Source organism: Dermacentor variabilis, unplaced genomic scaffold, assembly GCF_050947875.1.
Source record: "Dermacentor variabilis isolate Ectoservices unplaced genomic scaffold, ASM5094787v1 scaffold_13, whole genome shotgun sequence".
Classification (NCBI taxonomy): domain Eukaryota; kingdom Metazoa; phylum Arthropoda; class Arachnida; order Ixodida; family Ixodidae; genus Dermacentor; species Dermacentor variabilis.
Genome location: NW_027460291.1, coordinates 45,553,829 through 45,567,178, shown reverse-complemented (window position 1 = coordinate 45,567,178; position 13,350 = coordinate 45,553,829). Strand labels below are relative to the sequence as shown.

General features: G+C 47.2%; 1 protein-coding gene across 1 annotated transcript in view; it reads right to left on the bottom strand.

Moving 5' to 3' along the window:
* LOC142566657 (sodium-coupled monocarboxylate transporter 2-like) overlaps window positions 1-13,350 on the bottom strand; it is a 52,564-nt gene that overhangs the window by 26,447 nt on the left and 12,767 nt on the right. The window contains exon 2 of the mRNA XM_075677489.1: window positions 12,223-12,380. Within this exon, the coding sequence (XP_075533604.1) occupies window positions 12,223-12,332 (110 nt within the window). The 5' untranslated portion in view covers window positions 12,333-12,380. The remainder of the gene's footprint in view (window positions 1-12,222; window positions 12,381-13,350) is intronic.

Sequence of the window (13,350 nt, the reverse complement as noted above, 5' to 3'; positions counted from 1 at the left end):
ACGTGTTCTACGATTACCATGCTTGGCAACCAACATTCTGGTGGAAGTTGACCGAGGACGGTTTAGGAAAACAGTACGTGCCGACTAAGAAATGAAGGTGTGTTGTTCTTTTCCATTCTGTAACCTACCGTGTGCCGGCCGGCCCTAGTTCACATGGTTTCTCCCGAGCTTCCCTATCTCGCCGGCAAGGTGTAGACGCCGTTCATCGCGCGCGGTATTACTGCAGAAAATATACTTGCTGTTGCAAAGACTAGTTCTTTTTTCGGCTCTCTCGAGTAGGCAAGGGGCCCTTGCACGCACAGGCACCATCCGCGACCTAAGTGTGCCCATAATCTTTCAACGTGTCCCGTGCCTTTGGTTGATCGTGGCATATTTGCGGCCACTGTCATCAGCTCATTTTATCTATGTTAACAGCCCTTTCGATAGAGTTATTTTACATTTTATTTGTTAAAGCTTGATGCCCGAGTGCCAGATAATAAAACTTTTGTAACTCGTGCAGCGAATATTTTAGGAGCCCAAAAGCTAGCAAACCGTGTTTGCTCGGAGCTTCGCAGTTACCTGGATTCGGATGTACGCTGGTGCGGTACACCGCATGACACATGGAGACATGTCTGATTGTTGTCGCCCGAGTGATACCTTAATAGGGTTCAAGGCTATACGTACAATAATAATACGTTACATGTGTACGTTACGTATCGACAATGTTCAGACTTGACTCGGTTCCCATTTAGAACGTGGGCAAAGCTGAAGGAGCGCCTCTAGGCCCCTAGCCGTTCGATACTGCGGCTATATCGAAGCTAAAAGCTTAACGACAACACGTTGCTTCCCATTCCAAACAACTTGTTGACACCTCTTGGGAAAGTGCGAAAACTTGCCGCTAGTCGTCAACAGCTAGCACATTTGCCATGCGCCCTGCAGCGCGATCCCACATACCACCATGGTGCCGGTGGTATGTGGGATGTGGGTATGTGGGTGATAAACGGCGGCGCCCTCAATAAAGCGGTCGATAAGCGCTGCTGCTCGTGACTGCTGTTGATTCTGATTTCGAGTGAATCTGGCTTGGCCTCATTTCGGTTACGGAGTAAATTATTCAGTGCTTCCAAACTTAAAAAAGGCCAGTTGCGTTACTCGAAGAAAACCTAGTGCATATTGTTTCCAGTAGAGTGGGGTAGCCGCCAGTAACTCCTTCGTTACTGAGATTTAATTTGGTAATTGCAACTAATGATCTAACTGGAGAAGTACTGTCGTAATTACCAATGTGTCAATGAGGCATATGTAGGCACACCAAATGACATAACGGCGCTGTTTTGATCCATAGAATTTCATACAATAATTCCTAGAGAGAACTCTGGTGCTAGTGTCTACAGCAGCTGCAATGGGAGCGGTTGACCCAGCATGGGAATTACGGGAAGTACAAGGATTTTGCTAAACTTCGTCCTTCTGGATTAAAATGACTTTGTGATTTAGTAAGCTCGTCGTTTTCAACAATGTATTGCGTAATAATGATTGCTGAGTACTAAAGTTATCCGACGACAGCATTCGAGCTCAGGACCTCTCGCAGAGAGGCCTGCTATTGAAACCATTAGCCCACGGACGCTTTCTTTTTCTTTATTGCCAGTCTTGGACACAGTATACGACAAAAGTACACAAAATATATAGTGCGCCAGAAGCCAAAGTGGCCGAAATGCCACTGAGGCCCGGCGTTGTCATATTTAAAATTCCCTGAGCGCTACCAAAGGCTCCAGCCTTGACAGCCACTCAGGAACATCTGTCTGGACTTTCAACGTCTCCAGGAATCTGTGTATGCTTTCGCGAAAATACATGCGTGTTGGTCGCGCGTCCTGGTCACAAAAATAGCCAGCCATTCGGGAGCGTCATATACTGTGGAGAACAGTCACCATAATCTGGTCAAAAGGGGCACCATCCTCATTATGGGTTGGCAGGTACCAGATCCCGTGAGAGGCTAGCGGTAATTCCATTTTAATGGTTCTTTGGAGCACGTCCCAGAAGAAACACCCTTGCCAGCAATCAAGAAATCCGCGATCTATTGTTTCAAGCTACTTGCATATCAGGCAGTGGGAACCCCACGGTAGAAGAAAACCCCTTTCCTCGAGAAAAGACTTCACAGCTAAAGTTCCAGTGTGTAACCTGAAATAGAAACTTTTTGCTCCCGGCGACGCCTGCATGTTTTTTAACTCTTTTATAAAACATTGCCCCCTGTGCCTCCAGAGGATATGGTCCTGTACAAAGGCATTGGAAACAACGCGTCACAAACATCCCTGTACAATTTTTTTTCCTTGTAACACTACTCAAAAACTCCATCGAAAAACGTACGCTTAGAAATTTGAGACTTAGGACAATTTCTCTAAAGAAACCACAAACACCTCCTAAAATACATTGCGTTTTAACAACATACTCAGGCAAAGCTTTCCGGAGTCTTTGTTGACACACTGTGCGCAGGAATGGGTCTCTAACATCACGAAAAAATAAAAACCTGTTTACTATCTGTCGCAAAAACAAATGTCCCAGTGCTAAACCGCCTGCCTTCACCTGCCGAAACAAGTTCGTGTGGCTGCACCTCTCCCATGCGGATGCCCAAATAAAGACAGCAAATACACGGTGCAGCTTCTGCACGTTTACTTTGGAACAATGTAACACTTGCATTGCCCCCCCCCCCCATGCCATAACTTACTAATAAAAAAAGATTGCATACCGTAGCTCTTGCGAAGACAGATGAATGCTTGTCCATCTGTCCGCTTTTTCTAGCGTGTCTTCCAGCTGCGCTCGCCAGTACGGGTCAGTATCTTTATAAAATTCCAGCGGCACTCCAAAGTACTTCGGAGCCATTCTAACCCAAGCTACGTCGGCGAAAGTGTCTGGGGTTGAAGGCCATTCTCCGTGCCAAAATCCCAGGCACTTATCCCAATTCACCCGGCTTCCAGTTACCTCACTGAAGCACTGCACTCTTTCAACTGTTTTAATAACACTTTCCTTCTCCCTGCAAAGAACTGCAACATCGTCTGCATACGCAAGCAATTTCACTTCGGTTACTTGTAGTCTAAATCCATGAATTTCATCGCTTTGTATTATGTTCAGACACAGTACCTCAATATATACATCAAACAACAGAGGGCTGAGGGGGCAACCTTGGCTCACCGAACGTCGTACGTTTATGGGGGCCCCCAGCAACTTATTAACAAGTAGCCTCGTAGTGCCGTTACGGTACGCCAAGCTCACTCGCTCCCGGATGACCGAACCTATATTGATGTAGTCCAGGATGCAAAACAAAATACAATGTGGCGCACAATCAAAGGCCTTTTCCAAATGTAACTGTAGTAGTGCCACACGTGCATACGTGGCGTCACAGCATTCGACTACACACCTCGCCTTCTGAATGTTGAAAATGATGGAACGGCCTTTGATCCCACACGTTTGGTGAGGGCCGACTATTTCGCTCATAACATTCTGTAATCTGCCGGCAAGAACCTTCACATAGATTTTGTAGTCCATGTTTGTCAGAGCGATAGGTCGGTACGACGATACTTGCTTAAGTTTATCTGCTTTGTCGGTTTTCGGAATAAGTATGTGACGTCCCAAACGACGCAGGCAAAGCATTTATGTGATATGCCTCATTGAATACCGCAGTCAGCAATGGTGCGAGTTGTTGCTAGAAAGTTTTATAGAACACTGCAATCAAGCCATCAGGCCCAGGCCATTTACCAGGGTTTAAATTATCTATAGCATGCTCTACTTCTTGCTCGCTAATGGCCGCTTCCCGTCTTGTTTTTCGTTCCTCGTCTAGTCGTGGGATCGCCCGCAGAAAAGATTCGTTTAAATCGGTCCAGGTCAACATTACGCAAATCAAACAATGCCTGATAATACTCAAAGAAAGTTTGCCCGATTTCTCTATTATCTGTCGCGGTGCCACCCGCCCATTGTACCTGAGTTCCGTCTTGCGTGCGCTTTTTCCATCCCTAGCGCCCGTTTCGTGGGCGTCTACCCCACCGCTAGATGTTCAGCTCTCGCGTGCACAAGCGCTCCACGATAGCGTTCTTCTTCGTAAATTTCTAGTTTTGTTTTATTTTCCTAACGTCGTGCATGTTTAATCCCGGCCCCTTGCACTCCACAGCTAATAATTTTTCTGACGTAGACTTTATCTGCGTTTCATTTAGTTTTTCTTGGTACCGTATGCAGGTCGCCCTTTCAATCCCTTTTATTTTGATCTGTTGCTTGCGCAGCTCCCACTATTGGCCCAATTCATGTATTCCACCACCAGTGACTTTACTAATTTCTTCCCCCGCGCCCTTAGTGAATTCTTTATCATTGAGCAATTTGTTGTTTAGCTTCCAAAGATCCCACTGAAAACAGCTGCTTCGCTTTTTGGTTCAAATGAAACATTTAACCATGCAGTGATCTGAGAAGGGCGCGGGTACTACGTCATAGCCATGACACTTTGGGACCAAACATGCAGACACGTAAATCCTGTCGAGTCGGACGTGGCTGGTACCTTGGAAATGAGTGTACTTAACTGGACACCTGCTCACAAGGCATTCTCCCCCGTCCTCGAAAGTAACTAAAAAAACCGAAAAACCGAAAGTAAACCGAAAAAGAAGGGCGGTACTTTTATCCCTGAAAGTACGCGCACTAGTTTTGTCATCGGCGTTCAGAACACAATTGAAGTCCCCCAACAGAATGGGCTGCCTTTCCGTGTTGAGATGTTGCTGAATGAATTAAAAAAAGACAGTCCTCTCGTCAACTGTAGTGGGTGCATATATGTAGACAACGTGCCATTCAGTAGAGCATAAAACAAAATCACAGACAACACCTCGTCCTGAAGGAAAAGAAACATGCGACTGAATAACTAGACCAAGCTGCTTTTTGACAAACAGGACACACACGGCAGAAGTACCAATTGCGCGAGTGAGAACGGCGTAAAACCTAGACGTGAAACGCTGCACCATGCTCTCAGTCTCTTCTTCCCCTTCGACCTTTGTTTCTTTTAGACCAAGCATATCGTTATCTTGATCAGTTAGAAGGCGCAGCACATGACTGCTTTTTCTTTGTGGCTAAGCCTCACACATTTAGACTGGCAACTTTAAGCGTGAGTACAGAAGCCATTTTGCTGCAGTGATGAGAGGCCGAGAGCATGGTGCTTACCTTTCGCGTCCAGCACGTCGCTAGACTCATTTGTTGGAGCCGGGGTCACCTGTTTGGCCTGGTGGGCCTAGCTCCAAGAACTGCTTTTCGGCGACTCGTTTCCGACCTTACATTTGGCTTTGTTTTGAAGAGCGGTCGTCTCCCTTGTGTCGTTTTCGTCGGTGGCTCCTCGCTGCTAGCGGCCGCTGCCTGGTCCTTTTCGTTACCGCGTTCGGTGTGCGTGTGTTTCGCTCTGCCGGTGACACTCAAAGCTCGGCCGCCGCTCTTGTCGAGGGGCTCCTGGCTGTTCCCTAGTTCAGCTACGTCCGGCTCTGGTGCTCCCTCTGCACCAGTCGCCCTTCCGTCTTTTCCTTCGCACCGTATCGTTGCCGTTTCTTTGCTTTCTTTGGTAATCATTTCTTTTCCTTCTCCCTCAGTCACCGAAGACATTGCAGCCGCTGCAGGCTTCTCGCATTCCCCGGCTCCTTTTGCAGCTGCTTCCGCTTCGTCAACCTCTATGATGTGGTCCGCCCAATCTACAGCCGACGCAGTTCCTGTAGCCACTGCGTACATCCGTACGCACTCCTCCTCACCATGGCCGAAACTTCTACATTTCGAACACCTTGGTATCTTGCATTCTCGGCGTACGTGGCCCGTTCCGGGGAAGCGCAAGCACTGCATCGGCCGTCTAGGCACGACTACGAGGGCCAGCTCTCCTGCAACTCTTGTCTGATGCGGCAGGTCCTCGATCTTCATACCAGGCTTCATCTTCAGGAGCACGGTTCTCATGGTTGAACCCTTTTCGTGAGCGCCTTGAACACGCCAGCGCTCACGGGTCACTTCAGGGACCTTCCCAAACGCCGCAAGCACCTTGCGAATGTCGTGGTCGGCCACGCCATGAAGCATCCAGTGGAGTCGAAGCTTCACCTGTTCGTCCTCTGGGTCCAGCACAAGCCACCAGCACCCCTTGACGTTCAGCTCCTTGAAGGCGAGAAGCCGCTTCGTTGCTTCCGCGCTGCCTATAGTCACCGCCCAGACGTGGTTGATTTCCTACGCCCCCAAAGCCACCACGTCAGGGAGCGTACCGGTCTTGGTCAGCGCATCTCGGAAATCTTCGACTCTAAACGGTCGCACTCGTGGGTCTCCGTGCAAAAAAAACGTGTTCAAAACAACACGTCCAGTGGGCAGAGTTGGCAAAACAGTCTGATACTCGCTATCTTCAACTTCTTCAGGTCTGTTTCCACGGCCTCCGAAGGCCGCAATCGCCGCTCCGCTGGAGCTCATGATTCACCGTCCGTCACGCTCGGTTGACGGAATTAGAATGCATGCCACAGACGCATGCATCGACAAGCGATGTGAAACGCCCTTATCAATTTATCACGTGGATGTTAGTGCCGTGAGATGCTTGGCGCGTTTCGATTTGGCCACCTCGACAAACTCAATCGTTACAATTAGTAGAAATTGTGCGTGTTCGAAGCGTCTTCTGCACTTCAAAGAGTATAGATTGCTCTGAAATTTACGAAAATGAAGCCATATAAAGCGTAATATACAAAACCACAAGAACGTCTAAATCCCCAAGCACGAATATCAGACAAATCTATGTAGTTCCCATCATTCTGATGGTCGGTGGACGACTGCAGCGCCGGAGTTCCCTCGAGTAATTATTGTAGTAAACTCCATCTTGTGAGCGACGTAATAATTGCGTGTAATTTTTTCCAACTAGCAAAGAAACCTCACGAAATATGAAAAATACCACGTGAGTGCACTCCTCCCCCCCCCCCCCTACCCTCAACATAAAACAGCGCCCTCAAATAATCTGATAGAAAGCAATTGCATTGCCTGTCGCAAACCCGAACACATAGCGCGTCACCTTGATAATGGTACGGAATGAGCACCATCAGGTCTCGCGGCTTCGCAGCTATTCCTTCCTCTCGTTTCTACGTCACACTTATTATCCGTCTGTCAAGGACGACTGATCACATTGATAACAAAAGCGCCTTGATAACGCGGCCGAAGAGCCGCTCTGACCACGTACGAAGTGAGAAAAGCAATGTAATAGGCATAGAATGTTCCAAAGTCCCGGCTTTGCTTGCACTACATCGAAAGAGTGCAGGGGAAGCTATATTTCGCGCCAGAAACGTGCTGCTGACTAAAGCCAAATTAACGTGACGGTTTTATTTTCTGTAAAAGTGCATACCTGCTGCAAAACAGGTTCGTCTTAAAAAAAATAAAAGCGAAATAAGAGACCGGCAAGCGACCAACATGTAGAGAAAGGCAGAACCCATGCGTTTAAGAAAGTATATATGCCACTTCTAAATGATCCGAATTTACAATCAGGACGCCCGCGCAAAAAAAAAAAGATAACGAAAACATCAAATTTCAGTGTGCCCTTATTATCTATGAATTCCCAAGCTTCGTTGAACACCAGCTGCTGCCTATAGGACGTGTTCGAAAAGGCCTCCTTTTGCAGCTACGCAGTACTGAGTCCACTTTATCACATCTTCAGTGGCTTTCTTGACGACCGACGCTAGAATTCTACGGCAGACATCCGTTACCCTTGCCTTGCACTAATCTGACGTTATCTCGATTATGTTAGCACGATCGTTCAGATAACCTAAAGAAAGAAATCGAGTGGAGAAAGGTCAGGTGACCTAGCCGGCAAATTAAAGGTCCATGCCTTCCAATCTATTGCGCGTTAAAAGTCGCATCCAGCCCGTTTCGTGGTCGGCTGCTGCTTGGAGCGGGTGCCCTATCTTGCTGATACTACAGAAGTGGAAGACGTAACAGCGGGACTTCACTGAGTAGGTCATCCACCACTCCTTCAAGAGATAGTAAAGAGAGTAAAGGCAGGGAGCTCAACCAGACGAGCGTCCGGTTTGCTGCCCTACAATGAGGGTGAAGGAAAGGGGAATAGAAACAAGAAAAGAGGAAGGAAGTGATGACTGTGTGTAGTTAAGCACCGTGACACCAAAGTGGAGTTCCATAAGTGGTGACCTGCGAAGATTTCGTTAACGTAACTGTGACCAGTCAGTGTGTGATCGAAGAAGGTGGGACCGATTATAGCACTGGAGTAAATTCCGCACCCTACATTAAATAACCACTGGTACTGGTGCCGATTGCGCTTCACCCAGTGTAGATTGGAGTCCCTCCAATAGTGTGCATTATGCAAATTTACCTAGGCGTTTCTGCAAAAATTGGCTTCATCTGTGCACATGATCTTCCTCAAAAAGTCCGGTGATCATCGGCTTTTGTCGGGGCTCAACTCGAGAAACCTATACGGTTCTACAAGTCGTTATCTCCTAAGCATTGGTGCTGGTTAAGGTGGTACGGGTGAAAGGCCGTCATTAACAATTCTCCAAATTGATTACTTGGAAATTGGTAGCTGGGCGGCCACGTCCCGCACGCTAGCATGTGGGTCTGAGGCCATAAATGCTAGAACATACGTGCGTAGGCTAGGACTCAAAGATGGAGTCCTCCGCTGCTGTTTATTGAAGCTGCCGGTTGGCCTCAGGTTTTCACAATTTCTGATGATAGTCGATGCGTTTGGTCTACCGCCACACTTTCATGACTGATATATATATATATATATATATATATATATATATATATATATATATATATATATATATATATATATATATATATATATATTTGCGGCCTTCCTCTTGTTGCCATTTGCCGATCCCAAGGGAAGGATCACGTTTACCTGCTGCTCATTAGAGAAAGACATGACGAGTGGTATGAAACAATACCGGCCTTTAAACATTTGCACTGACGTTGTCAATTAGCTTTTCTGGTGATACGATTTGTGGGAAGAAAAAGAACCATCCGCGCATTTTATCTAGTCTAAGAGAAGAACTATCACAGCTTGTTGCCAACCAACACCAAACACGGTGTGTTACTTCGGCCGGGGCGCGGCTTATGAGGCACTAGCTCAATGACGATGTTTTAGAAAGAAGCTGTATATGGGCTAGCAGATTTGTCTGTCCGTCTGTCGCCTGTACGCCGAAAACTCCTGCGGCGCAACCCCACGCGAATGCACGAAAAAAAAAAGCGAAAGAGAGGAGCGGGATTGGCAGCGCCAGTTGTGACGTTGTGGCTCTCAGTCGCAGCCAAGCGGGCGCGCAGCAGTTTCTCTCCGGCTCCGAAATGGGTAGTCTAGAACTGGTACAGCGCAACATACAAAGGAAGAAACATGCCGAGCCGGCTAGATAAAGGAACAGAGCGCTGACTTCCAACTGGTTTATTAGCAAGCTGCACGAAATATATACCTACAAGAAAGCATCAGGAGAACTCGTGACAACACTTCACAAACGTCACACCGACAGAAGGCTCCACCAACATGGTTCACAGAAAGCACAATTTCGTCATGCAAGGTTAAACTGATCAAAAAATCGTGCTTCCTGTGGAGATAGGCACAAAGATGGCGCGCTAACGCACGTGCTGCCAGCCCTTGCTATGAGATCAGCTTCAATGACCTCCCCCGTAAGTTGTGATCGGCGCGTTTTTAGCACTTCACACCGATAAAAATTCGGTTTACATCCACAGTCGCGACAGTGAATTCCTAAGTGTCGCTGTATAGCCCGGTGCACATTGTAATCATGTTTTTTAGCGTTTCATTAAGGCAGCGACCAGTTTGACCTATATATCTCTTGCCGCATGATAGTTGAATTGAATAAACAACTCCAACAACGCATGACTGAAAATGCTTCTTGTGCATAGTCGAACAGATAGTAGTGCGCGGATGGAACGCATTTACGACAGTACAGAGCCTGCGTAGCGTAACAGGCGCAGAAAACACTACTTCCACGTTACCCTTGCGGCCAATCTTTCTTAATCCGTGTGAGGCGTTATGCTTATATGGTATCACTACCGGCCTCTAGTGATCACTATTTCTTTGTTGAGCTTCCGTGTGACTATCCTTCTTTAGCTGCTTTAATACCTTTTCAGCTATGGCCGACCGTAGTGTGGCCGGGTACTGGGCACACAAAAGTTGATCAACTTGACCTGCAAAACTGCGCTGCGTGGTATGATGACAGTATTTCCTGAGGGCATTTGTGAGACAAAGATTAGTTATGCTTCTCTTAACCAGCACCGATCACAACTTACGCGGCAGATCATTGAAGCTAATCTCATAGCAAGGGCTGGCAGCATGTGCATTAGCGCGCCATCTTTGTGTCTATCTCCACAGGAAGCAAGATTTCGTGATCAGTTTAACCTTGCATGTCGAAATTGCGCGTCTGTGAGCCATGTTGGTGTAGCCTTCTGTCGGTGTGACGTTTCTGAAGTGTTGTGACGAATTGTCCTGATGCTTTCTTGTAGGTATATATTTCGTGCAACTCGCTAATAAACCAGTTGGAAGTCAGCGCTCTGTTCCTTTATCTAGCCGGGTCGGCTTGTTTCTTCCTTTGTATGTTGCGCTGTACCAGTTCTATAATGCAATACCAACTCGCCCAATCCTCAACCCTAGAGAAATGGGTAGACCACGGATCATACGCACTCCTGAGGAGCAGTCAGCTTTCGATCAGCAACGTTGCTAGCAGAACCGGGAACGAGCTCGTCTACGCCGTCCCGATGCTGCAGTCCAGGCACAAGAACAGGCTCGTGCAGCCGAGCGCAAGTAGAAACTACGTACGAAGGATCCGGCAGCCTACGAAGCAGTCGTTTAGTGAACCGTCGGGACTAACCGAGTGATAAACACCGGGGCCGCACGTTTCAGCTTCGCTAGTTAACCATCTGTACGGAGTGCTTGGGCGAGGATTTTTTTTCTTTATTTGCTTCATTTCGTACCGGCTAACTCAGAAGGAGCCTGTTCGTGGGCGCTGCTTTATGATGCGGGTGGGAGCGCAGTCACGTGATATTCGCCATATTTTCCAGTGTTATTTAACAGAGAAAAAAAATAAGTACGCCATTAGTACGTCGCTGAAGATACCGCAGTTAGATGTCCCTTGGCAGTGATTGCAAATACTGCTTGACATTTTGACACAATTGCCCTCAGTAACGAAAAAATTACTGGCAGATACTAAAAAAAAAGGCAGCTACGCATTGCCTTTTTTTTAATAATCTTGGTGCATATTTACTTGGACATCATCTATATATTTATGACCTCTGCATGCAAGTGACGATGCTTCCATCACGAATAAATGTTGTAAATTACTAGAAATGTCTTTAATGAGCCGTTAGGTTTGCTTACTGGAAAGAGAAGCGATGCTGAGACACATATCATTTACTGCATTTCACACGCCGTTGATAAGAGTGCCGAAGGGGGTTAATAAAGTCTACAGGTTCTTTTTTCACGGTCATAAAACACGCAAAGCATTTTGAAGCGAGGTGGACATACAGCAACATATTCATTCTGTAGGCTTAAACTACCCTTGCCTTTAAAAATAATTGTTAGCAGGCTACCTCCTTCTAATAAAAATATAATTAACTTTGTGATGTGTATACAAGTATATTTAAATATAGTATGTATGTGCATTGGTTTACAGTGGAAATTTAAAACAATGTTGAAGTGAGCAAATACGAATGAGGCAGCCGCCACTGGTACTTTTAATGCGCTTGTCCTGCTGTATAAGTCCCGATTTGCAGAAATAAACCAAAGTATGAATTAAAATCCGCGTACATCTGCGCCAACAATGATGCAGTAAGCTGTTACCCACAATAAAATTTTAAGTGGAAAGGTGGAAGCAAGTCACAAGAGGCTTCAAATGATGTGGGTGACATAACTCTGGCAATCGCACGTTAGGTAGGGGGTGAGGTTAGGCTTCGGCGTCGCCAGAGGGGGGGGGGGGAGGCTCCCCCCCCCGAACACTCCGGAGGAGGCTGGGGCCCCGGAGCTCCCTCCGCACCCCGCACCCCCGTAGTCGGCGCCTATGACCTGGAGCGTTCAGAGCAACAGGACTGCCCCACTAAATATCCAAAGTATGTACCAAAATATGGCGAGTACAAACATCAAATGGTGCGCGCATCGACACGAAAGAGTACAACGGTACTGCAGGTAAACGTCCTGACAACAATGCGTTCATGTACAGGTTCACATTGGCGATACTGCAAACAAGTGTAGACTAAGGAAGTGCAGCCGCTTACCGAAGAAAATATGCGGTGATATTCAGATCATTCAGGGACCGCGGTGGCTCGACGCTGGTGGCAGAATCGTAAAGAATCTTCCCGATGATTACCAGTGGCGATCCGGTCATGATCACTGCTTGCACGCAGTCAGCCCATACGACGCTCCGGAGGCCTCCCTGATGAAGTGAACGAAAAAGTCACGTGCACTCTTCAAGCTAGTCAACAGACTTCTAGTCACCAAGCTTCCTTTAGCAAGACACTGCCTTTGAACTGGCAGAGATCGGCACAGAACGATAGCCCAAATAATGCAATGTTTAGCTTCATAAACTGTTCTGGTGAAGCGCGCATATTAGTAACATGCGAGTCTTTAGGGACTTTGTAAAAAGCGCACCTGGGGTGCTATGCAGTTTGGCGAAACTGGGGATCTACACGAGCTCTAGCGACACCCCAAGATGAAAGCACAAATGGCACCTAGACACAGTTTATCTTTCGACAAGCCTCCAGTTTGATTGGTTTATTTAGATTCACTGTGGGTGGCTGTCCTTGCTTGGGCGTTGCCTTCTGGGCGGTCGACAAACTGGGGCTCGCATGATCATACCGTCGGTGCATGGTCGTGCCTTCTTTCACTTGTTTGTCGTTCCACCGAGTGAATTACACGCACAAGCAAGTTATAAAACAAATGCATTTAGTACAACATTATTAGTTACTTTAACGTGGTTTAGAAGCATTTTAAATCTTACAAGATGTACAGTGAATGTGTATTAGACTAATTTGTAATTTAGTACGCTTTGCATTATACCACGAGGGAATGCTGTGGTGGAGTCATCACCTCCATTCACCGGGCGAGCATGGCAGCTAAACATCGAAGAGGCCCAGTGTAAACAAACTCGTACATCGAGCTTGCAGTGCGCGACGTAGTGATCAGGCTCGACGATGACCACTATTTTTTGGATAGTTCTGTTCCTCCGTGAGCAATCTTTCCGTGCACCCCGTGCACAGATCGCAACGCGCACCTAATGTTCACGGCGCAATGCTGAAGAAACAACTTGTCCAGCGCTGCTTCTGCAAGTGCGCTGAGTTCCTCCACTCTGCGTCACTGCGAGCGTCATGAATATTACATGGTGTGTGCAGAAGGAAGACAGCCTA